Raw genomic sequence first — 23,218 nt, 5'->3', positions numbered from 1 at the left:
ATTGACAGTTTATTTATAAAATGATTAAGTTTTAGGTATATAATTATAAATTATTTTTATTTTTAATTAAGCCACCATGAGATGCACAGTTAAAAAGTTGTTCACGGTTGAATTTTAGTCATACAATGTTCCATCGCCTGTTCCTTCACCAGTGTACTTATCTTGCCACCAGTGTTCGCAGTTTTTCTCTCATCCTCCCTTTCACCCCCTCAGCAGCAATCTGCCTCTGTGACAGACACCTCTCTCTCTCTCTCTCTCTCTCTCTCTCACTTACTCTCATTTTCCTTTTCGCTCACTCTCATTTTCCTTTTCACTCACTCTCATTTTCCTTTTAGGCACTGTGTTTTGCAGTATGGCTACTAAAAGGGTACATATCATTTTACCTCCTTTCAGCACTCAGATCTTGCCCAGAGTGTTCATTTTCCAACTGTCATTGTCATAGTGGTCCCTTCTGTGTCCTAACTGCACTCCCCCTCGCCCTTTGTGACAAGCTTACTACCATGGACCAGTCCTCCTGGCCCTTGTTTCTACTGTCTATGGGAACTGTTCACATACAGTGGTGGGTTTTGTTGTTGTTGTTTTTTATCTCCAAATGAGTGCGACAATTCTGTGTTTTGTCCCTCTTCCTCTGACTCATTTCACTCAACGTGAGACTGTTCATATCTATCCATGTGTAAGCAAATTTCATGATTTCATTTTTTCCTAACGGCTTCATAGTGTTTCATTGTGTAGCTATACCATAGTTTCTTTATCCCCCTCATCTGTTCTCAGACACTTGGGTTGTTTTCAGATTCTGACTATTGTGAATAGTGCTGTAGTGAACACCGGAGTGCAGATAGCTTTTCTGAATTATGTTTTTTGGGTCACTAGGATATATTCCCAGGAGCAGTATTGCTAGGTTATGTGTGAGCTCAGTTTCTAGTTTTTTGAGGAATTTTCATATTGTTTTCCAGAAAGGCTGGACCAGTCAGCATTCCCAACATCAGTGCATGAGAGTCCCTCTCTCTCTGCATCCACACCAGCACTGGTTGTTCTTTTTGATGTGTGGCAGTCTCCGTGGTGTGTGATGGTATCTCATTGTTGTTTTCAGTTGCATCTCCCTCATAGTGATGGAGAACACTTTTTCATATATCTTTCGGCCATTTTGTATTTCTTCTTTGAGTTCATCTCTTAGCCCCATTTTTTGATGGGGTTTTGTGCTTTTTTTCTTGTCAAACTCTGCCAGTGCCTTGTATATCTTGTATATTAACCCCTTATCAGATAACTATTGGGTAAATAGTTTTTCCCACTCCCTGGGCTCTATTTATATTCTGGTCATTGTTTCCTTTGAAGTGCAGAAGCTTCTCAGTTTAATGTGGTCCATTTGTTTACCTAAGCTTCCACTCCATGGTCAGTGATGTTTTATCCCTGAAGATACCTTTAGCATCTTCAAGATGCACCAGTGTTCCCATACTCCATTCCTCACCCTCTGCACTGTTCCACCCACCCTCTTACCCCCAGCTTGCTACCTTATGTCATGGAAAGTTCTGCCTATATTTTCCTCTGTGTAGCTTATGGATTCGGGCCTAATATCAAGGGCTTTAATCCATTTTGATTAAATTTTTGTGCATTGCGTTAGAAAGAGGTCTGAGTTTTGGGGGTTTTTTGTTTGTTTGTTTGTTTGTTTGTTTTGCATATAGTTGACCAGTTTTTCCAGCACCATATGTTGAAAAGGCTTTCCTTGCTCCACTTCATTTTTTTTCTTTTTTATTGAAGATTTACTGATCATATGCCTCAGGGTCTGTCTTAAGATATTCAAGTATATTCCATTGATCTGAGGGTCGATCTTTATTCCAATGCCATGCTGTTTTAATTACCACTGCTTTGTAATACAGTTTGAGGTTGGGGAAAGTGATTTTTCTCATATTCTTTTTCTGAAGGACTGCTTTAATTACTCAGATGGGGGAGGGGTTATTCCATATGAATTTCAGGAGTTTTGATCTATTTCTTTAACAAATTATATGGGTAAGAATTAGATACTTGTCACTGCCTATACCTGCAGTTGAACTGAATGGAACTTTGTATGTTAATAGTTGTTGTTCTTATCAATCATAAGATTAAATTGTTGTATCTTGTATCTTGAAAAAAATTACATGGGTATCCTTATACAGACAGTATTGAATTTGTACAATGCCTTTGGCAATATTGCCATTTTGATGATAATAATCCTCCCAATCAGGCATATAATATTTCAGTACCAGTCCCACCACCAGTGTCAACTTCACCCCACCAATGTTCCCATATTCTTTTCCTCACCCTCTGCACCATCACCCCCTTCCCCCCACTTCCAGCTTGCTAGCTTAAAGACACATTACAAAATTTGATGATTGCAGGTTAGATCTCATGTTTTCAGTGTTGTACAGTCTGGGTTTTAGATATATAGCTATACCATTCTCCCACATCATCAGTATAACCAAAGCCCCAACCCCTGTTCCCTCCATTACTTCCCTTTCTCATCTTCCTTCCTCCCTTGACTTCTTTCCTTCTCCCCCCTATATTCTGGTGTGAGGGGCGGTCTACACATCCCCCATTTTACTACATTACATTTCCTCCAGTTATTCTATATACCACAGCTGGTGAGATCATCCTTTTTGTCCTCTCTGACTACACTGAGCATGGTATCTTCCAGTTCCAACCATGTTGCAGCTACTTGCATGATTTCATCATTTCTTACAGCTGCATAGTATTCCATTGTGAATATAGCAAAGTTCACAGCAGACTCCTCCCGTTGTTCATCGATTTTGCTCGAGCAGGCTCAGTAACGTCTCCATTTTGAGACTTGTTGCTACTGTGTTTGGCATATTGAATACATCACGGGGAGCTTGCCAGGCTCTGCCGTGCAGGTGAGATACTCTTGGTAGCTTGCCGAGCTCTCCGAGAGGGGTGGAGGAATCGAACTCGGGTTGGCCAAGTTGGCTGCGTGCAAGACAAACACCCTACCCACTGTGCTATTGCTCCAGCCCTTGTATACCTCAAGTTCATACATATCACAAATTCATAATCCATTAATCTGTCATTGATGTCATGTTTTAGCTATTGTACTAAGTGCAACAATGAATAGTGCTGTGCATCCATCCTTTTGAATGAATGTTTTTTAAGTCCTGGGGGTAGATAGAAAATGGAATTGCTGGGTTGGAATCCAGACTTCTCAATCTGGTTCCAAAGATTTCTCCCTGCCTCTCCACATAAATCCTGAACCAGTAGTTTCCCTCTCTTGACCATGTTGTAGCAGCACTTGCTTCTAGGCAACAGCCTTCTTTTCTGTTTTACTGTGTACCAATATTTTTTCTCTGTGAAGAATATCCTCTCCTACTCTTCCGTTAATTGTCTGGCTCCTCCTCAGCTGTCACTTCTTCCGAGGAGATGTTCCTTTGTTGTTGTTTGGGTAGTGCTTAGGTCTCACTCCTGGCTCTGTGCCCAGGGATCACTCCTGGCCGTGCTTGGGGAACCATATGGGGCCCTAGGGATTGAACCCAAGTTGGCTGCATGCAAGGCAAAAACCTTATCCACTGAACTATCCCTCTGTCTCCCCCACACCCTTGAGGAGTTCTTCTTGACCTTCTGAACTGTATTAGAGTCATCCTGCATTTTTCTTTCCTAGCACTTAATGCAGCTTGTTACTAGTTATAGGTGTATTTATTTAATACCTATCTCCTCTAAGGCAGAATTTTGCCTGAGTTTTGTTTACAGTACCAGACCATCCTGAGCATGTAGTAATAAATACTGCATGAATCTTAGATTTGTTGAGTGAATGAGGGTCATGGTCTCTGTGCATCTTTTTGAAAATCTTACACTGTGACAATAAATAGGACGGTGATTCAGCTGATTTCATCAACTTTGACAATCTTCTGCACTTTCAGCTAATTACTCTGAGAGATTGGGATATTAAAATTGCAAATCCAGTCTTAAGGGTGTTTTTCCTCACTGTTGACTGTATTCTTGATGGTGACCTGGTTGGGATGGTCTCGCCCATCATCAGTCTGAGAGCAGTACTGCTACTGAATATTAGAATTGGAAGAACTGGTACTTGTTCCCTTGAGTTCGGCATCAGCGGCTGAGCTTGGTAGCAGCTTTCTTCAGCCCTGGTTTGGGCAGGTTCCCAACACATGGTGTTTCTGTTGCAGCTGTGGGAAAGTCCACCTTTGTGAAGTTCCTCACGGCAGCTTATCCAGAGTGGCACGTCGCTACAGAACCTGTAGCAACATGGCAGAACATCCAGACTGCGGGCACCCAAAAAGTAAGTTTCTATCTATGGCAAGTAGTTACCTGGCTTGGATAAGTAAGCTAATTGTCCACTGTCCACTGTCCTCCCGTTGTTCATCAATTTGCTTGAGCGGGCCCAGTAACGTCTCCATCGCGAGACTTGTTGTTACTGTGTTTGGCATAGCGAATACGTCACGGGTAGCTTGCCAGGGTCTGCCGTGCGGGCGAGATACTCTCGGTAGCTTGCCCGGCTCTCTGAGAGGGGCGGAGGAATCGAACCCAGCTTGGCCGGGCTGCCTGCGCACAAGACAAACACCCTGCCGCTGTGCTATCGCTCCAGCCCAAGCTAATTGTAATACTCTATAATTTGCTCGGAGTAGGTGAAGTAGACCCATTTGAAGTCTTTATTTTTTTTTAAGTACCTTTATTCTAGGGCCAGAAATGATAGCCCAAAGGGTTGGAGTACACAAGGAAGGTGCCACATTCAACCCCTGGCGCTGCATAGCCCACCCTCCTCCGCCTTGAGTGTGTAGAGAGTGGCCCTGGTGGTGTCTAGCACTGTCAGTCTTAGAAAGTGGAACAAACCTGAGAGAGCATCTTGTCAGACTTTGAGTTAGTGAAAAAATAACTAACATTTATAGAGCGATTTATAAAGCTTGGCACTACATGCCAAGCCCTGTATATTTCACTTACACCTCATGCATAGGGACTGGAGTAGAATTTGTTGCATTGGGAAACTTTGTCATTTTGGTTTCGATGCCAGCCAGTGTGAGCCAAGACCAGTTGGAACTTGAGCTTTGGTTGTGACTGACAGAGAAGCAGCACTGCCTCTCTCTGACTTGGTAGATTCACACTGTAGCTCTGGAACATTCACTGAATGCTCTGATTTGCTTGTTTGGCCAAACTGGCCAGCAATGCCCAGGGGCTATTCCTGGCTCGGTGCTTGGGGATTCAGGCAGTATCAGGGATTGAACCCAGGGTTCCTGCATGTAAAGAATGTGCTCCAGCCCAAATGCTCTGGTTTTTAAAAAACGGTGATTGTTTAAAAAAAAAAAAACCCACATGTGCCACTTTGCGTTCCTGTAATTCTTACTCATTGCTCAGCCTCTTAAATCTTAACTTTCCACATTGCAGCCCTTCCTAGAGTTCAAAGCAGTGATTTTCCTGCTCTTTCCTTCTTGAAGTTTTCTCTTTCAAGCCAAACCCAGACTTTTCTTCATTTTGAAGTAACACTGTCTGGTTTGTTAATTTTGCATGTAGAAATGACAGTGGAAGTGAAGAGGGCATTCTGGACATAGTCTAAATCAGTGGCTTTCAACCTTTTGACACCAGCAGACAGGTGTTGGTATAGAATATAAGTGAATTCTGGTGCCATTTTCTTTTATTGTAACTTAGAATCATGCTTTTTGGCAGGTACATTGTATTTATTGAAGATAGTTAATTTTCAGATTATCTCTATATATGCATTATATGCATTTGTGAAATTAACTTTACCTTTTTGGGGGTTGAGGGGGACACACCAGTGGTGCTCAGACCTTACTCCTAGCTCTGTGCTCAGGAATCACTCCTGGCAGGGCTGGGCGGCCATATGCAGTGCCAAAAATCAAACTGGGGTCTGCTGTGTACAAGACCTTAAACCCTGTACTTTCTCTGCTCCCAGCTTTCCCGTTTGAAAATGAATTGTCTATTTCTGAGTATGACACAGGCCACCTGTTGCAGGGACTTAAAAATAGGTCCACAAGTGATCTGATACCCTTTCTTTCAAAAGGTGCCAACTTAATGCTCCCCTTGAATGTGAGCTAGACTTAGTGACTGGCTTCTAACAACTCAAATGTAGAAAGAACAACAATGTGACTTCCTAGGGGGTAGGTCACAGGGTCTTTGTGTCTTCCATTCTCTTGACCACTTTTGGCTCTGAGAGATACCAGCTGCCAGTCCTGAAGTGACTCTGTGGGCGAAGAGGTCAGGCAGCAAAGGATGGAATGCTCCTGCTGACAGCCGTGTGTGTGTGTGTGTGTGTGTGTGTGTGTGTGTGTGTGTGTGTGTGTTGTGTGTCTTCAGCCCCACTCCATCCTTCAAATGACTAGCCTCAGCCAACATGTGTCTGAAGCCTGAGAGAATGGGTCCCAGATTCCTTACCCACAGAAACTGAGACAATGAACTTTTTGTTTAAGCATCTAACTGTGGCCAGAGAGATAGTACAAAGAGTAAAGCACTTGCCTTGCATGTGACTGTGTCACCCATGACCCTGTTTTGAATCCACAGTACCACATATGGTCTCTACCAGGTAACAGTCCTGAACACAGAGCCAGGAATAGCCCCTCATCACTGCTGAGTGTGACTTAAAACAAATAAATATGGACTGGTAACTAATATGCCAGTGATCCCGTTATCCAGCGACTTTTTTTTAACATATTTTCAAAAGTCGACATTCCTTGATATTTTTTTTTAGAGGAAGACATGTATATATTTACTTTTACTTAAAACATTTTTGTTTTTTAAACAAAATTTGTAGGACCAGAGAGATAGTAAAGGGGTAAAGGTGCTTACCTTGCATGTGGCTGAACCCAGTTCAGTCCCTGGCTTTATATGTGGTTCCCTGAGCACCACCAGGAGTGATCCCTGAGCGCAGAGCCAGTAGTAAGCCTTGAGAGCAACAGGGTGTGGCCCCAAAACCAAGCAAAGAAAGCAATCAAAAGTTGTGTTGATTGCTGCATGCATCTCAGTATATGAGGTCTTTCTTTCATGGTAATACCACTTTAATGGTTTCAGTATTCTGCGTAATTCAGTTGATAGGCTAACGCTTATTTACACAGTCTTTCATTCTGAATATTTGCTCTTCTGTTTTCTCCCTATTATAAATAGTGCTGCAATGAATAGATTTTTTTATTAGATAAATTTTGTATACTTTTGTATTTTCTCAGAATAATTTTGAACTGAAATTTTGATGTCTCAAAACTATGTATCTTAAAAAAAACTGCATCTTGTTGAGACTTTTGCTATAATTTTTCTTTAAGAAAATTTGTGCCAGGGCTGGAGCAATAGCACAGCGGGTAGGGCGTTTGCCTTGCATGCAGCTGACCTGGGTTCGACTCCCAGCATCCCATATGGTCTCCTGAGCACCTCCAGGAGTAATTCCTAAATGCAGAGCCAGGAGTAACCCCTGTGCATCGCCAAGTGTGACCCGGGGGGGGGGAGCAAAATATATATATATATATATATATATATATATATATATATATTTGTACCGAGAGGGGCAGAGGAATCGAACTCGGGTCCGGCAAGCTACCGAGAGTATTCGATATGCCAGACACAGTAACAACAAAGTCTCCAATGGAGACGTTACTGGGCCCGCTCGAGCAAATCGACGATCAACGGGAGGGCCTTTACCTATATTTGTACCATAGGTAAGATAGAGAAGAGACCACTATGATAGTAATAGCTGGGAATGATCACACTGGACAAGATCTAAGGGTTGAAAGTAGGTAAGGGATATTCTGGATAACCTTTCAGTATCAATATTGCAAAGCACAATACCCAGAGAGAGAGAGAGAAGAAAGAGAGAAGAAAAGTTCCTGCCATAAAGGCAGGCAGGAGGTGGGGTGGCGGGTGGTGGGAGGGAAACTGGGGACACTGGTGCTGGGAAATGTACACTGTTGGAGGGATGGGTGTTGGAACACTGTATGACTGAAATCTAGTCATGAATGCTTTGTAATGGTCTATCTCTCAGTGATTCAATAAAAAAGTTTAAAAAAAAGAAAAGTTGTACCAATTTCTTCCCACTGTCAGCATCTCTAAGTGTTATTCATTTTCATTCTTGCTACTGTGAGAGGCAATAACAAGGTGTGTAATTTTGTTTCTTTGGTGAATTGGATATCTCTTATCTGTCAGCTATATATTAGTATCTATTCATATTTTTTGCTTTTTTCCCACCTAATTGCACCTTCAAGGTTTTTTGTTTATTTTTGAGCCACAGCCAGAGGTGCTCGGTGTCAGTGCTTGGGGTCACTCCTGGCTGTGCTTGGGGGACTGAGTGGTTGGGGTTTGAACCTGGGCTTCCTGACTGCAAAGCCTGCACTCTTATCTCTCTGCAACTCCTTTTTTGGGGGGCGAGGGAGGAGGAGGTGGACAGGATTGGGCCACACCTGACTAGACCTGACTCTGTGCTTGGGGGTCACTCCCAGCATTGATCAGGGTACAGTGTGGGGCCGGTGGGTCCCATTCTGGACTCCCACACACAGAACAAGAGCACAGCTCTTTGAGATTTTTCTCCAGCAGGTACTACCAAGTTTCCTCATAAGAATTCATATGATGGGGGTTGGAGAGGTAATCCAGGGGTTAAGGTGCTTACCTTGCAATAAGTATTCTTACAGAGAAAATAAGAAGGGAGGAATCCGATCATCACGACTCCCAGTGGTGCCTGATTTTCATCCTGTGTGTGTCAGGCATCTGTGGCCTGGTTGGTCAGTTCACAAGCCCTCATTTTCAGAGGCGCAGCCGGCCAGAGAGTAGGGGGGTGCGGGGTAGTTAGTAACTCGTGTTCATCAGATGTGCAAACTATAGAAGAAAAGGTTTTTCTTATCCGTGGGCTTTTCAGAACCTTTTGGGGTCTGGTCTGGAGGCTTTTCTAGCTTTCTGGGTGTCGAGGCATCTGGGGGAGATGTGTGGTGTGTTGTGGCGTGCATGCTGGGGCTGGTGTCCAGCAGCTCTGGGGGCTGTCTATTAAAAGAGTTGTGACATGGGAGACCTCTGGTGCTTGGTGAGCTGTTACTGTCCACCAGATGCGGAGGAAGGCAGGTCCTCCGCAACGGATTTGGCACCCGAAGGAGGGGCTTCCAGCAGCTCAGTGGGGATGCCCTACAGTTTCACCGGTGGCCCCAGAAACTCAAGCAGCCCCCACACATAGCCAGCTCCTGCAGGACCACAGGTCCAGCCTCAAGAGGGGAGCTCCCACTCCTACTCTCTTACTCCTGATGTCCGTCAGTCTTGTCTGAATGTATGCAGGACTGTAGGAGGGACTCCCTCGGCCTCGTGTCTTGGCTTGGCATGAAACTGAATGCTTGGCCCAGAACCTCAGCCACCATGATGCAGAGCCACCTCTTCCAGGGGCTCCCGTGCAGCCCTGGGAGAAGAGCATCCCATCTGGCTTACCTAAAATTGTTTTTGATCCTGCTGCCAGAATACATTTTTACAGGTCATGCATCCCCCGGTCCCTCTTGCTCTCTGCTTACCTCTTATATAAATGAGGATTTGTGGATCTAACCAATCATGTCGTATGTGCTCTGTGCATACAACAGTCTGTAACACAGCCAGTTGGAGAGCGTATGAAGAGAAGGCCCTGATGGGAATCTTGGTTATCTGACCTCTCTTTCCTACTTCCTCTGTAACAGTATTGACTTTTGCTGATACTTGCCCTTGTTTGTCATTTTTTTCCCTTTTATCTTTATTTATGACATTTTGTAATATAGTACATTGAAACTTTAAAAATAGTCAAATCTCTCTTCATAGTTGCTACCTAATGTCAGAGTTCTAAAAAGACCCCTCTTTTGCTCCTTGGCTTGGAGGCCAGCGACACATGCTATGGGAAAAGGCAGCTCAGATAGAGAAGGGAGCACCAAATAAAGGATGTTTGGAGGATCCTCCCAGGATGGGAGAAGCATGCTGAAAGTAGACTATAGACCAAATATGATTGCACTCAATGCCTCTTTTGCAAACCACAACACCCAAAAGGAGAGAGAGAACAAAAGGGAATACCCTGCTACAGAAGCAGGGTGGGATTGGGGGGATGGGGGTGGGAGGGATACTGGAACCCGTGGTGGTGGAAAATGGGCACTGGTGGAGGGATGGGTGTTTGATCATTGTACAATTGAAACCCAAGCACAGAAATTTGTAAATCTACAACTGTACCTCAAGGTGTTTCACTAACAACGATTTAAAAAAAAAAAGGTAAATGATGGAGAATGTGCACTGGTGGAGGGATGGGTACTGGATCATTGTATAACTGAAACCCAGGCACAAAAAGTTGTAAGTCTACAACTGTACCTCATGGAGTTTCACAAATAAAATTTTTAAAAAATAAATAAATAAAAATATAAAGACCTCTCGCAGGGCCCCGAGAAATTATTCCGTGACTTAGAGTGCTTGCCTTGAGACTGTTCAGTTGCAGCTTCAGTGCCCAGCGCTGTCACGTGTGCTGAGCTTGGTTCTGGCAGCTTTGCTGACTGTGATCCCTGGAGCGTCAAGCAGTTTTCTGCAGATGTGTGACACCAACACTAAAAAAAGGGCACAGGAAAAGGTGACAAGCCAAGAAAGTAAAAGATTCCCAAGCACCACAGCCAAGAAGTTTGGCTTCTAGTGAGTCTGTGTGAGCACTACAACTCAAGGCATGCAAGCAAACCGTGGTGTGCTCTGTAGTGGAGTGTGGGAGCTTGTCAATTGTTGACACCCAGTGAACACCATGGCTAAAAATGTGCTGTCTGTGTGCAACTCCCGTCAGTGTGACAACATTTTAAAAAAAGGGAAGATGGGGTGAGGGGGAATTAAAAAAATAAATGAAGTTTAATTTGGTAAGATTTCACAATCCAAAATTTTATTTAATTTTGTTCTCTATATTGCTATAAATGTACATGATAGCACAGCGGGTAGGGCGTTTGCTTTGCATGCATCTGACCCAGGTTTGATTCCTCCATCCCTTTCGGGGAGCCCAGCAAACTACCGCGAGTATCCCGCCCGCACGGCAGAGCCTGGCAAGCTCCCCGTGGCATATTCGATATGCCAAAAACAGTAACAACAAGTCACACAATGGAGACGTTACTGGTGCCTGCTTGAGCAAATCGATGAAAACGGAGGACAGTGCTATAATACAGTGCTGTATTGCTATAAATATCTTTAAAAGTTGTATGATACCACATTATTTACAAGAACTAAAATATGGAAAATAGCCAAGTGTGTCCTTAGATAAAAGGATAAGGATGTTGAGATGCTGATATAGATATACAATGGAATACTAGTCAATTTTAAAACATTATTATTTGTTTTACTTTGGGGACTGACGCGATAGCACAGTGGGAAGGCGTTTGCCTTGCACGCAGCTGATCCGGCCGGCCCAAGTTCGATTCCTCCACCCCTCTCGGAGAGCCCGGCAAGCTACCGAGAGTATCTTGCCCGCACGGCAAAGCCTAGCAAGCTACCCGTGACATATTGGATATGCCAAACATACCGTAACAATGAGTCTCACAAGGGAGACGTTACTGGGCCCGCTCAAGCAAATCAGTGAACAACGTGAGGACAATGCTACGGTGCTACAGTTTTGTTTTGGGGGCCACACCAAGCAGCACTCAGGGTCTGTTCTTGCCTCTGGCTCAGGAGCGACTGCTAGCAGTGCTCAAGGGACCATATATGGTGCAGGAATTTGAACCAGAGTTGTGGCCAGTGCCACCATATACAAGGCAAGCCCCTTCCTAGACTATCTCTGGCCCTGTTCAGTTAGGGGAGAATGAGGGAATTGGACCACACCCGTGGTGCTCAGGGCTAACTCTTAGCAGTGAGCTCAGAAATCACTCCTGATGGGGCTCAGGGTACTATATGGGCCACCAAGGTTTGAACCTGGGTCATATACAAGGCAAGTGCCTTACCCATTGTACTATCTCCCCATTCCCTCAGCTATTTACAAAAGTGTAATTCCCCTCCCCGCCATCATTGCAAAGTAGAAGGAGCTTGAGAGATCATGCAAAACAAAAATAAGTCATAAGGAAAAGACAAGTGTTAGCTGATCTCATTCGAAGTGCAGTACAAGGGTAGAAAGTTGATGAACAGACTAAACAAAACAAGCCAGGGGATAAGGTTATCTGAGGGAAAGAATAGAAGAGTAGGGCAAAGGGTGTAGGAAGTGTAAATGTAGGTGGTGGATTTTATTTGTGAAAAATAACTGGACTGAGAGATAGTTGAGCAGGTCAGAGTGCATGTTTTGCATGCAGGAGGTCCAGGTTTGATCCAGAGCCCCAAGTGGTGCTGCCAGCATTACCCAGAGTGACCTCAGAGCACTGACCCAGAAATAGTCCCTGGGCACTGCCAGGTGTGGCCCCCAAACTAAAAATAAAATAATAGAGCCAGGAGTAAGCCCTAAGCACTGCTGGGTGTGGCCCCAAAACTAAAAATAAAATAATGGAGCTGGGAGTAAACCCTGAGCACTGCTGGGTGTGGCCCCCCAAAAAATAATGAAATAAAATAATAAAGACTATAGGAGTCTGATTTTCCCAAGTAATTACCTTCTTGCCCCAGTAGTGTTCCTGTTTATTTTATCCATGACTGGTTATTTATATGCTTATTATCCTGTCTGGGAAGTGGCTATTGCTGTCTTAGAGAAAAGCAGTTGTTTTTTTTATGTTTGTCTTCTGTGACTTAATTCTTGTACTGTTATATTTTGATTTTTTCCTAAATAGTAATTATTTGTATGAGTTTTCCAGTGTTCATATTCATCTGTATTCTTTCATTTGAGTAGAAGTTCTAGAATAATATTAAATAGGAGTAGTGATGGTAGTCACCATTATTTGGGTGTGGCTATAATGAGGTGCTTTCATATATAACATATTTTATATATGTTAACATCATAATGTTATCTGTCATAACATATATGTTATGATATATAACATATATATCATAACATATCAATGTTTAGGTTCCATAATTCTTGTACAATAGCATCATGTCAAGGCGGAGGTACACTTCTATAACTGGAATATTTTTATCAGGATTGGTGTTGTGTTTTCATCAAAAGACTTCTTAGTAGCCAGTGAAATAATCCTGTCTTCCTTTCCCAGGGCCTCACACATGTAAAGCGTGTATGCTGTCACAGAGCTACATTTCCAACCTCAAGGATTATACTTTTTAGTAGTTTCAGTATGGATTCGATAATGCTATTGTCTTCACATTCCTAGGATGAACTCCTTTTTGGCAATGATGTACTAGTTCGTTAATTTACTAATGATACTTGGACTTTCATAGATATATCTATAAAATTAGAGACTTCGCTTTCAGTGTTATAAAAGTCATTTCATAAGCTTCATGTTGTTTTTAGCATAGTAATCTTTTCCTTAAAGATGTACAAAACTAATTTCAAGTATTTGATGTTTGAGTGCTGTTTGAGGGGGAAAAGCTTTGAACACTGTTTCTTCAGTTATTCAGACAGTAGTCTTTAGTATCTTGAAACAGTTTCATTAAATTTTGTTTCCTCAGAGAACTGAGACTTTTAAATGAAATTTAAAATTTGTACTTTTTTTTTTTTTTTTGCTTTTTGGGTCACACCCGGCGATGCTCAGGGGTTACTCCTGGCTCGTGCACTCAGGAATTGCTCCTGGCGGTGCTCAGGGGACCATATGGGATGCTGGGAATCGAACCTGTGTAGGCCATGTTGGCTGCGTGCAAGGCAAACGCCCTACCCGCTGTGCTATTGCTCCAGCCCCTGTACATGTATTTTATACTTTTATGTGTTAAACTCTCTGTGTCCAGAATTAAATCTTTTGTCTAATGTTGCTTAATTTTGTAAGTATTTGGAAGAGATTTAATGATTGATGATTGTCTGCGCTTTTTTTTTTTTTTTTTTTTTTTTTTGCTGTTGCGGCCAAACCCATCTGCGTTCATGTCAGTGAGCTCAGGAATGACTCCTGGAGAGGTTGGGGGACCATATGGGGTGCCAGGGACTGAACTTGGGTTGCACACAACAAGGCAGTGCCCTGCCCACTGCCCACTGTACTATCACTGCAGACCCCCCCACTTGTCATTTTTTAGAAGACCTTCTAAATGGACTTTCTAGTTTGATGGGCGCATGTATTCTAATTCATTGTTTTTGAAAACAGAGAAAGACAAAAGGAGGAATGGGAAAGGAAAGGAAGTAGAAAAAAAGGAGGGAGGGAGGGAAGGAGAGAGAGGGAAGCTAAAAGCCTTCATTTCTTTCTTTTCCTTTTTGGTCCTTGGACCACACCTGTGGTGAGGTGCTCAGGGGACTGCAGTGCTCGAGATTAAAGGTGAGGCTGCTGTATGTATTCCAGCGCTTTAAGCCTCCTCCTGGGCCTATTTTAATTCCATTGCAATTTCTTAATTTAAAAAAAAAATTAGGGGCTGGAGCAATAGCACAACGGGTAGGGCGTTTGCCTTGTATGCAGTCGACTCGGGTTCGATTCCCAGCATCCCATATGGTCCCCCAAGCACTGCCAGGAGTGATTCCTGAGTGCAAAGCCAGGAGTGACCCCTGAGCATTGCCGGGTGTGACGCAAAAAGCAATATATACATATATATATATATATATATATATATATATATATATATATGCCACACCAAGTGGTTCCAGGACATTGGGGGCCCTGGGAACCGCAGAGGGTGATATTTAGGTGATGCAGTGCTGACCTGGCCGGTTGGTGGTAGGGCCCAGTGTTGGAGTTCTTGACCTGCAGTGCCAAGGATTGCACAGCCACACCCCGAGGTGGGGGTTCCTGAGGTGCCAGGGACTGAGCTCACCCCTCAAATGTGCTCCACCCTCCTGAGTCAAATCCCTCCCTGCTTCCTAACACCTTTAAATGCTCTTGGGGTAGAGCGGTTGGGTGGGTGGGTGTATGTGTGTGTGTATCCATCCCTGCTTCCTAACACCTTTAAATACTCTCTTGGCGGGGTAGAGCTGGTTTGTAGCTGAAATTTCTAGAGTTTGTAGCCTTGCATGTAGCCGTCCTGGTTCAGTCTCTGGCTTTGCCAGTAGTAAGGACCAGTAGGAGTTATCCCTGAGCACTGAGCCAGGAATAAGCCCTGAACACAGCCAGATGTTGCCCACCCCACATCCCAAAAAGGGATAACTTTAAAAAAATGTTTTTAAGAGACTTTTATTTCCTGAGTAGATTTCATGTTTTTAATTTTTTGTTAACATTTCCAATTTCCTTTGGGTATGAACAATGCAGCTTAGACAGTTTCTGAGGGAACTTAGTTTCCTCATGGGTTACACATGAGGAGGAGTGGCCAGGAATTGAATCCATGGGTCTCACAAGTGGGGGGTGCATTCTGCTTCTGAACTACATCCAGGCTCTGATCAGCTTTTTCCTTGGTGGGGGGTGAGGGGGTGGTGAAGGAGGGAGCCGCAGGGGCTCTCAGAGGCTATTCCTGGCTCTGTGTTCAGGAGTGAGCCCTGGAGGTTCTCAGGGGACCATTTGCAGTGCAGGGATCGGCTGGGTGCCTGACACATGCCTTAATTCCTGACTATTTCTCTTGACACCCCTGACAAGTATTTGATGTTAATTTTGGTAAACACCTATAGAGTTTAAGAATGTGGGGTTGAAGACCAGAGTGATGGTAGAGGGGTTAGGGTACTTGCTTTGCAGCACATGGCCCCTCACTCAAGTGATTGACTACAGTTCTAAAGGGCCCCTAAGCACTGCTGGGTGTGGCCCCTGGTGGCCCCAGCACCACACAGCCAATCAGCACCACGGCCTTGGGTGCTTGTGCTCACCTCTCTGGACCAGTTGACCGAGAATCAGCAGAAGTCACTTTGGTGGCCTGAGCTTCGTTTGGGGGACCCAAGAGGAGAAAAAGGAAGAGGAGTGATATTTTATAAAAAGAAAAGAAATAACATTTTATAAATTCTGAGGTGCTATTGGTGGTGAGACCCATAATCAATTCATAATAAGCCCATTTCAGTTATGTGGGGAAAAAATAATTGTCTTCGGGGGTATTGTGCCGCCAGCAGGTCAATCTGTACCTGTGAGGCGAGTGCATCAGCAGCCTCATGGCGCCTTCAGACTTCCAGATACCCCCAAATTGCTGCTGTGCCTTTGGCCAGACCCCAAAAACTTGGGGCAAAGTTTACCAAGATAGTAAACGGCCAAAAATTAGGTATGTGGGAAACACCCATAGATCACCTCCGGCTCAGCTATATAATTGAAGGCAAGGCCTCTTTGGTTCCTGATTGAACTGCTTAATGGCCATGATCCCAGAGACTCAGAAAAGAATCTCCGAACCCAGCAGCTTTAGGTAGAAATGCGTCCAGTCTCTGCAGTAGGCTACCAGTGCTGGGCCAACCCAGGTGGGAATAGGTTTCGTGCCTTGGCCTGTTCCCCCTGGCGGCCCAGTGGCCGCCATCCTTCAGAGGCCACTGGATAGTCACATTTGGGCCCCCAGTGATGAGACACACAGGGCCTCACGGGATGGGGGTGGAGCCGGGCTTGTCCTCCCCACCCCAACGAGACCCCAAGTCATCGCCCACGAACGGCCTCTCTGGCTCCTCATCAAGCTGCTTAACGGGCATGATCCCAGAGACTCAGAAACAAATCTCAAAACCCAGTGGCATTTGGCAGAAATGCATCCGGACCCCACAGTAAGTTACTGTCGCCTGGCCACCCCAGGGAGGAAAGGGTGTTGTCCCTCCGCCTGCTCCCTCTTGGCGGCTTGGTGGCCGTCATCCTCCAGAGGCCATTGGACAGTCAGGCTTGGGCCCGCAGTGACGAAACTTGTTGGGCCTCGCGGGATGGGGGGGGAGCCGGGCCTGTCCTCCCCACCCCAACGAGACCCCAAGTCATAGCCCACAAACGACCTCTCTGGCTCCTCATCAAGCTGTTTAACGGCCTTGGTCCCAGAGACTCAGAAACAAATCTCAAAACCCAGCGGCTTTTGGCAGAAATGTGTCCGGATCCAGCAGTAGGTTACTGTTGACGGGCCACCCCAGGGGGGAAAGGGTGCTGTCCCTCCGCCTGTTTCCTTCTGGCGGCTCTGTGGCCGTCATCCTCCAGAGGCCACTGGACAGTCAGGCTTGGGCTCGCAGTGATGAAACTTGTTGGGCCTTACGGGATGGGGTGGAGCCGGACCTGTCCTCCCCACCCCAACGAGACCCCAAGTCATCGCCCACGAATGGCCTCTCTGGCTCCTCATCAAACTGCTCAACAGCCATGATCCCAGAGACTCAGGAGCAGATCTCGAAACCCAGTGGCTTTTGGCAGAAATTCCTCCAGATTTAAGTGTTGAAATTTCAGAATTTCAAAATCCCGCGGCAACTACTGCAGCCACACGACATCATATTCATAACCAGCAATAGAACACAAATTGCCTTTTCAGCAGATCTGACTGTTGGGGTAAAATTTCAAATAATAATGGTGAGTCTGGTGTTGAAATATTGAATGTGATCAAAGTAGAGAGAGAGTAATGTGGAAATCATCTGCCCCACAGGTAGGGGGAGGGTGTGGGGTGGGGGAATACTGGGGTTTTTGGTGTGGAGAATGGGCACTGGTGAAGGTACGGGTGCTTCATTGTATGACCAAGACTTAAACCCAAAAGCTTTGTAACTGCTCTCACGGTGATTCAATAAATAAAATTATAAAAAATGGAAAAAAAAGTAAGGTGGAGTTCATGCACAGTTCAATCAGCTAATCAGTGGCTGAATAAATAGCAGTACTCCAACAAAAAAATTATTTTTAAATTTAAAAAGAAATTGTCTTATCCTCAAAGCCATCATTTAAAGGTTCTGTTTTTTGTATTGAATCATGAAAAAGAGTGTGTTAAAAGTTCTGTGCTTTTATTGTGTTTTGTTCATTTCTTCATAATTTTAAGTTAACGTTGCTCTGTATAGGTTCCAGTGCCTTGTGCTATGTAAAAAGGCTCTGGAGTCTTTATTGGTTTAGTATTTATTTTTGAAACCCATTGTAGGATTGAATATTTTTTACCCTTGATGCAGCTTTTCTGTATCTGATTCCTTTTGTTTGCATCTGCTCACTGGGTTTTGCTGTTTATTGGTTTATTGGTTCTGAGGATAGAGCCCAAGACTCAGCCATGCGATACAGTAGCATTGAGGTACATCCCCAGCCTTTCTTTTCAGGTTTTTTATGTCATTTTTTATGTCATTTTTTCCTTTCTTTTAAGGTTTTTTATGTCATCTCATTTTAGGTGTCTTCTTAATAATGAACAGAACTCTTCATTTTCACTTCGTCTTAGAATGTGTCTTTCCTGGAGTGTTTACTTCTTTGTTTTGTTTTGTTTTGTTTTGTTTTGTTTTAGTTGTTACTGTTGGCTGGAGTGATAGCACAGCGGGTAGGGCACACGGCCAACCTGGGTTCCATTCCTCCATCCCTCTCGGAGAACCCAGCAAGTCCTCTCAGAGAACCCAGAATACTGAGAGTATTCTGCCCGCATGGCAGAGCCTGGCAAGATCCCCATGGCTATTTGATATGCTAAAAACAGTAACAACAAGTCGCACAATGGAGCCATTACTGGTGCCCACTCAAGCAAACCGATGAACAACAGCATGACAGTACTACAGTGTGACTGTTGGTAGTGGAGGTGAGGCACACCTGTGTTGGCTCAGGGGCCAGCATTCGATGTAGGGGTTGAACCTGGTTAATTGGGGTCAAAGCAGGCACCTTACCTGTGCTCTTTTCTCCATTATAGTGATTCTGTTTCATCCTGCCTATCTATGTTAATGAAGGGTGGGGTGAAGACCTCGGGTACATTTTAATCACCTTCTAACTATCCCCCAGTTATAATGAAACTGTCTAAAATTGTTCACGGCTGTACTAATAGTAGTTAATATTTTGTTTTATTCTATTGGGCGATCACTAACAACTATTTTCTGCTTCGCGCATTTTCCCCTTTATTCAGGGTAGGAGGCCATCCCCCGCTGGTGCTCGAGAGCCACTCCTAGTGGTGTTCAGGTGACCATTCCTGCAGTGATGGAACCCGAGGTAACTGCCCGCAAGGCCTGTGCTCGAGCATTCAATCCACCTCCCCGGTTATCTTCCCCTTTCTTAACCTATATTATTCATTTCTCAGTTTTAGGGCACTTTATTTTGAAAGACTATGTGGGTGATGATAATTTCTGAGATATCATTTAAATGCCTTTTCTTTGCTCTGAAATATAAAAGGAACTTCTTAGTTTTTTGTTTCTTTTGGGGGCCGTGCCCAGCTGTGCTCAGGGATCCACTCCTGGCGGTGCTGGGGATTGAAGCTGGGTCAGCTGTGTGCAAGGCAAGTACCCTACCCACTGTACTATTAACTCTAGCCCCAAAGTAGTTTTTGTTGTGGAGAGATAGGAAGGGTTAACTGGCTCCAATTTTTTTTTTAAACTCACACGTTCCTCCCCACCCTCACCCCCATTTTTATGTTTTGTTGTTTGTATTAGTTCTGACATTTTGTGTATGTAACCTACCGACCTAAATATGTTTAACATCATTTTTGGTATTTAGTTAATTTCTCTGCTAGAAAAAGCCTTGTATCTCAGATATATTAAACTTTTTTTAACTTATATCGCATTTTCATCTGATCATTTCAGCCTCATAACTCCTAGTTGAACCATGATTTTTAACTCTATTTGTTCTAAAACATCTAGAGACACTCCATGTTTCTGCTAAATAGTGATTCTCGGTGCCTGCTTGACATGATGAGAGAGCCACACACCTTAGTAGTTTCTTCGAGTGGAGGTATATATCAGAGCTCTCCACAACTGAGCTCATGAGAAGGAAAACTGTTTCCTTGGTTAGGTCGCTTTCTCTGAGCTCAGAGTGCTATGACGTTGATGGTCATTTTAACTCCTATTAATAGAGAATTGTGTTCATTACTGAGGTAAAGAACGTGGGGTACATTTTGAGGTCTTATTTATTTTGGGGGTTGGGGCCACACCCAGCAATACCCAGGGGTTACTCTTGGCTCTGCACTGAGGAATCACTCCTGGCAGAGTTCGGGGGAACCATACCAGATGCCAGGGATCGATCCAGGGTTGGCCACGTGAAGGCAAATACCCTATCTGCTGTACCATCACTCCAGCCCCTGATGTGTCTTTTAGGGGAAAAAAATAAAAAGCAAAAAATATGTGTTGCTTTTTATCCATGTATGTTCATCTCCTACTTGTTTATCTGTGGTTTTAGTTTTGTTTTTCGGTCTGTTCTTTCATAATTTTCTGCTTTTTAATGATCTTGTAATTTCAGGAGAACTGCTTGAATTGACTACACGATATTCATTAATTAGGTTTGTTGCAGTATTCAGTTTGCTAATAATTGAGCTTCACTGAGAGTCTTATGTTAGCAATTGCATTTTTTACTTCTGAGAATATTTCTTTTCATACTGCACTTAAAGAAAAAGGTTGGCTTTGCTTTTATTTTTGTTCTTTGTTTTTGGTCCATACTCCTAGCTGTGCCCAGGGCTTACTCCTGACTCCAGTCAGGGATCACTCCTAGTGGTGCTCAGGAGACCCTGTGCAGGGCTGGGGACTGAACCCCGGTCGGCTATGTGGAAGGCAAATGCCCTACCCATCGTACTGTTGTTCCAGTTCCCTGTATCCATAGTCTTTATATTCTTATCACTCCCCTTCCCTTTTGTATTATGCGTTTCCTGAGTTTGGGAACTGTGCCTTATCACTTGTATCTGCAGAAGGCTTAGAATGAAGCTAGAGGAAGTCAGATTTGATTTCCTCATTCTAGTCTTATGTCCCACAAAATCTTGGGACTAGTAAGTTACTTATTTCTGAGCAGGTTTTGTTCCGCAGGAAAATGGACATAATACAGTATCTAGTTCATGAAACCCCTTTGAAGATGAAATGATAGCAGGATTGCCTTAGATATAAAAACTATTGAACAATTCAAGTAGACCTCCAGGACCAGCCACCACCATGCTGAGACCACTCTCCGCACACATGAAGGTACTGGCAGAGGGACAAAGCCACGCGGGTTCCGGGGCCGAGACCTCCAAGCCTACTCGAATTGGAGTCGAGCATCTTCCACCCAGATCCTCCAAATTCCAGTAGGCGGGGGTCACACCCACCACCTGGCCCCCTGGCGCCGTGTAATCCCATCAGCGGCCAAGACTCAGAGACTATAAAATCCAGATTCCGGAACCGCGCGGCCGCATGCACGGCCGCGCGACATCTTATCAGAACTTTTTTTATGACATCTTATTGTCTCCTTCCTACTTTGGACAAACTTGCAGGCTATCGAATGTAGCCTGCCCACAGGGCAGAGTCTGGCAAACTCCCCTTGGCGTACCAAATATGCCAAATACCAGTAACAATCATGGGTCTCATTCTCCTAAAGAGCCTTGAATATAATCTCAGGGCTAGGATGAAGGAGACGTTACTGGGGCCTGCTCGAGGCAATCGACGAATAACAGGATGATGAAATGAAAAATGAAAAATGAACAATTCAAAAGGAAAGAGGCAGTCTGTTTTGCTCGGGACAAGCCGACTCCTAGGAGACAGTCTTCTGTGCTCCTTATAGCACCCAGTCCGTGCAGTGCCTCTTCTACATAGGCTTTCCGTCAGTGATGACTGAGTGACTGCAGTTTCAACGTGCTTTATGCACAGACCATGTTTGCCCAACCAGGGAAGAATCCAGGACTCCCGAGTATTGCACACAAACCTGCACATGCCAAGGACGGGGATCCGCACATGTCTTTTGTAAGGTCTCTACAACGGAGGAGGATTGTTTGCTTTTATTTGCTAAACCAGTTGTAGCTGGGGGGGGGGGGGGGGGGGGGTGCTGGAGCACTCATTCTTTTTTTTTTTTTTTTTTTTTTATTTATTGAATCACTGTGGGAAAGGTTACAAAGCTTTCAGGTTTATGTCTCAGTCATGCAAATATCAAACACATTTCCCTTTACCAATACTTATTTTTTACCATGAAGAACCCCAATAAAACCCCACCCCCCACCCCTCCCCGTCCCTGTGAAGCAGATGAATTCTAGTTAACACTCTATCTGCTTTGATTAGATTCATTGTTTCAATAAAAGATTCACCACTATTATTTAGAGTTTACCCCCCCCCCCCAAATCAGACATGCTGAAAAAGCATTGTGAAGTGATTTGCTTTCTACGGCTGGGTTCAAGAATTAAATGTTGGTTTTGGATTTCTGCTCTTTTACCTATTGACCCTGGAAGTATTTCTACTGAAAGTCAGATAGTTAAGAAATTGGTTTCTGTGTTCTGGAGTCCTGGCCGTGCTGGAGAGCCGCTCGCGGGGGGCAACCGGTGGCCTCGGTAGGGCGTGAAGGGCGGACCGAAACGCCCCCCTTCCCATGAGGTTTTAGTCGCCCCCACACTCCCGGCTCATACCTGCTGTCCACAAGGCTCCCATGTGGCCGCCATCTTTCTTTCCAAAGAGGAGAGGGCGAATGGGGCAACACCCTTTCCCCTCCGGCAGACTTGATGGCCTGGATCAATGCAGAGTCCGTTCACTTTTCTGCTCCAAGCTGCTGGGTTCTGCATTAAGTCCTTTGGAGCACTCATTCTTTTGATTGGTGCTTTTTCATCGATTCCTCTCTCCTCTGGGTTGAAGTGTTATAAAGAAACAGCTACAAATGGATGCCCAAAAGAAAAGGCAACATAGTGTTTCAATGGAGAGATTTGACTGCAGGGAGTTTCAGATGGTCTTGATGGTGAGCTCCTCCCGCAGACTCAGTAACCCCATCCATCGTCAGTGAGCTTTCTAATTGTCGGTGAGCTTTCTAATTGCACGTGTGGTGCTTCCCCTTTTCTTCTCTGGTATATGGAAGGAAGCGTGTCATCTCTACCAAGCTCTTTCCCTGTAAGGTGGGAAAATCTTGTCCTTGATTCCGTCGCCTTGATTAAACTGGAGAATGGGATTGTGTCTCTTCAGTGGGAGGAAACTTCTGTAATTACTTCCCGAGTTGGTTATTAAGCCTGCTGCAAGGGGAGACGACAAGCACCGCCAAGCAAATAGCCTCCTAGGAAATTCTCCTTCTTTGTAATTTCTCTTTAGGCCTCCACTACCCAGAGTCTTGGAAACTTGCTCGATATGCTGTACCAGGAGCCAGCACGATGGTCCTATACATTCCAGACATTTTCTTTCCTGAGCCGCCTGAAAACCCAGATGGAGCCTGTTCCCGAGAGACTGTTCCAGGCCAGCAGCGCCGTGCAGATCTTTGAGAGGTCTGTTTACAGTGACAGGTGAGAACTGACCCGACCTTCTGTGGGTCACAAGCCCCATGTTCAGTGCTGCATGTTTGCA

The 23,218-nt window shown here is 44.5% G+C and overlaps 1 protein-coding gene across 4 annotated transcripts in view; it reads left to right on the top strand.

The window, feature by feature from the left end:
• Positions 1–23,218, top strand: part of DGUOK (deoxyguanosine kinase) — a 55,488-nt gene that overhangs the window by 10,883 nt on the left and 21,387 nt on the right. The window contains exons 2-3 of one of the 4 annotated variants that reach the window (XM_056125491.1): positions 4,164–4,276; positions 22,970–23,157. In XM_056125491.1, coding sequence (XP_055981466.1) covers positions 4,164–4,276; positions 22,970–23,157 — 301 coding nt within the window. Of the gene's footprint in view, positions 1–4,163; positions 4,277–22,573; positions 22,686–22,969; positions 23,158–23,218 lie in introns of those variants that run through there. The other 3 variants (XM_056125492.1, XM_056125493.1, XM_056125494.1) reach the window with 3 other exon arrangements.

Source organism: Sorex fumeus, unplaced genomic scaffold, assembly GCF_029834395.1.
Source record: "Sorex fumeus unplaced genomic scaffold, SorFum_2.1 ptg000006l, whole genome shotgun sequence".
Taxonomy (NCBI): domain Eukaryota; kingdom Metazoa; phylum Chordata; class Mammalia; order Eulipotyphla; family Soricidae; genus Sorex; species Sorex fumeus.
This window is presented reverse-complemented; position numbering and strand designations above follow the sequence as displayed.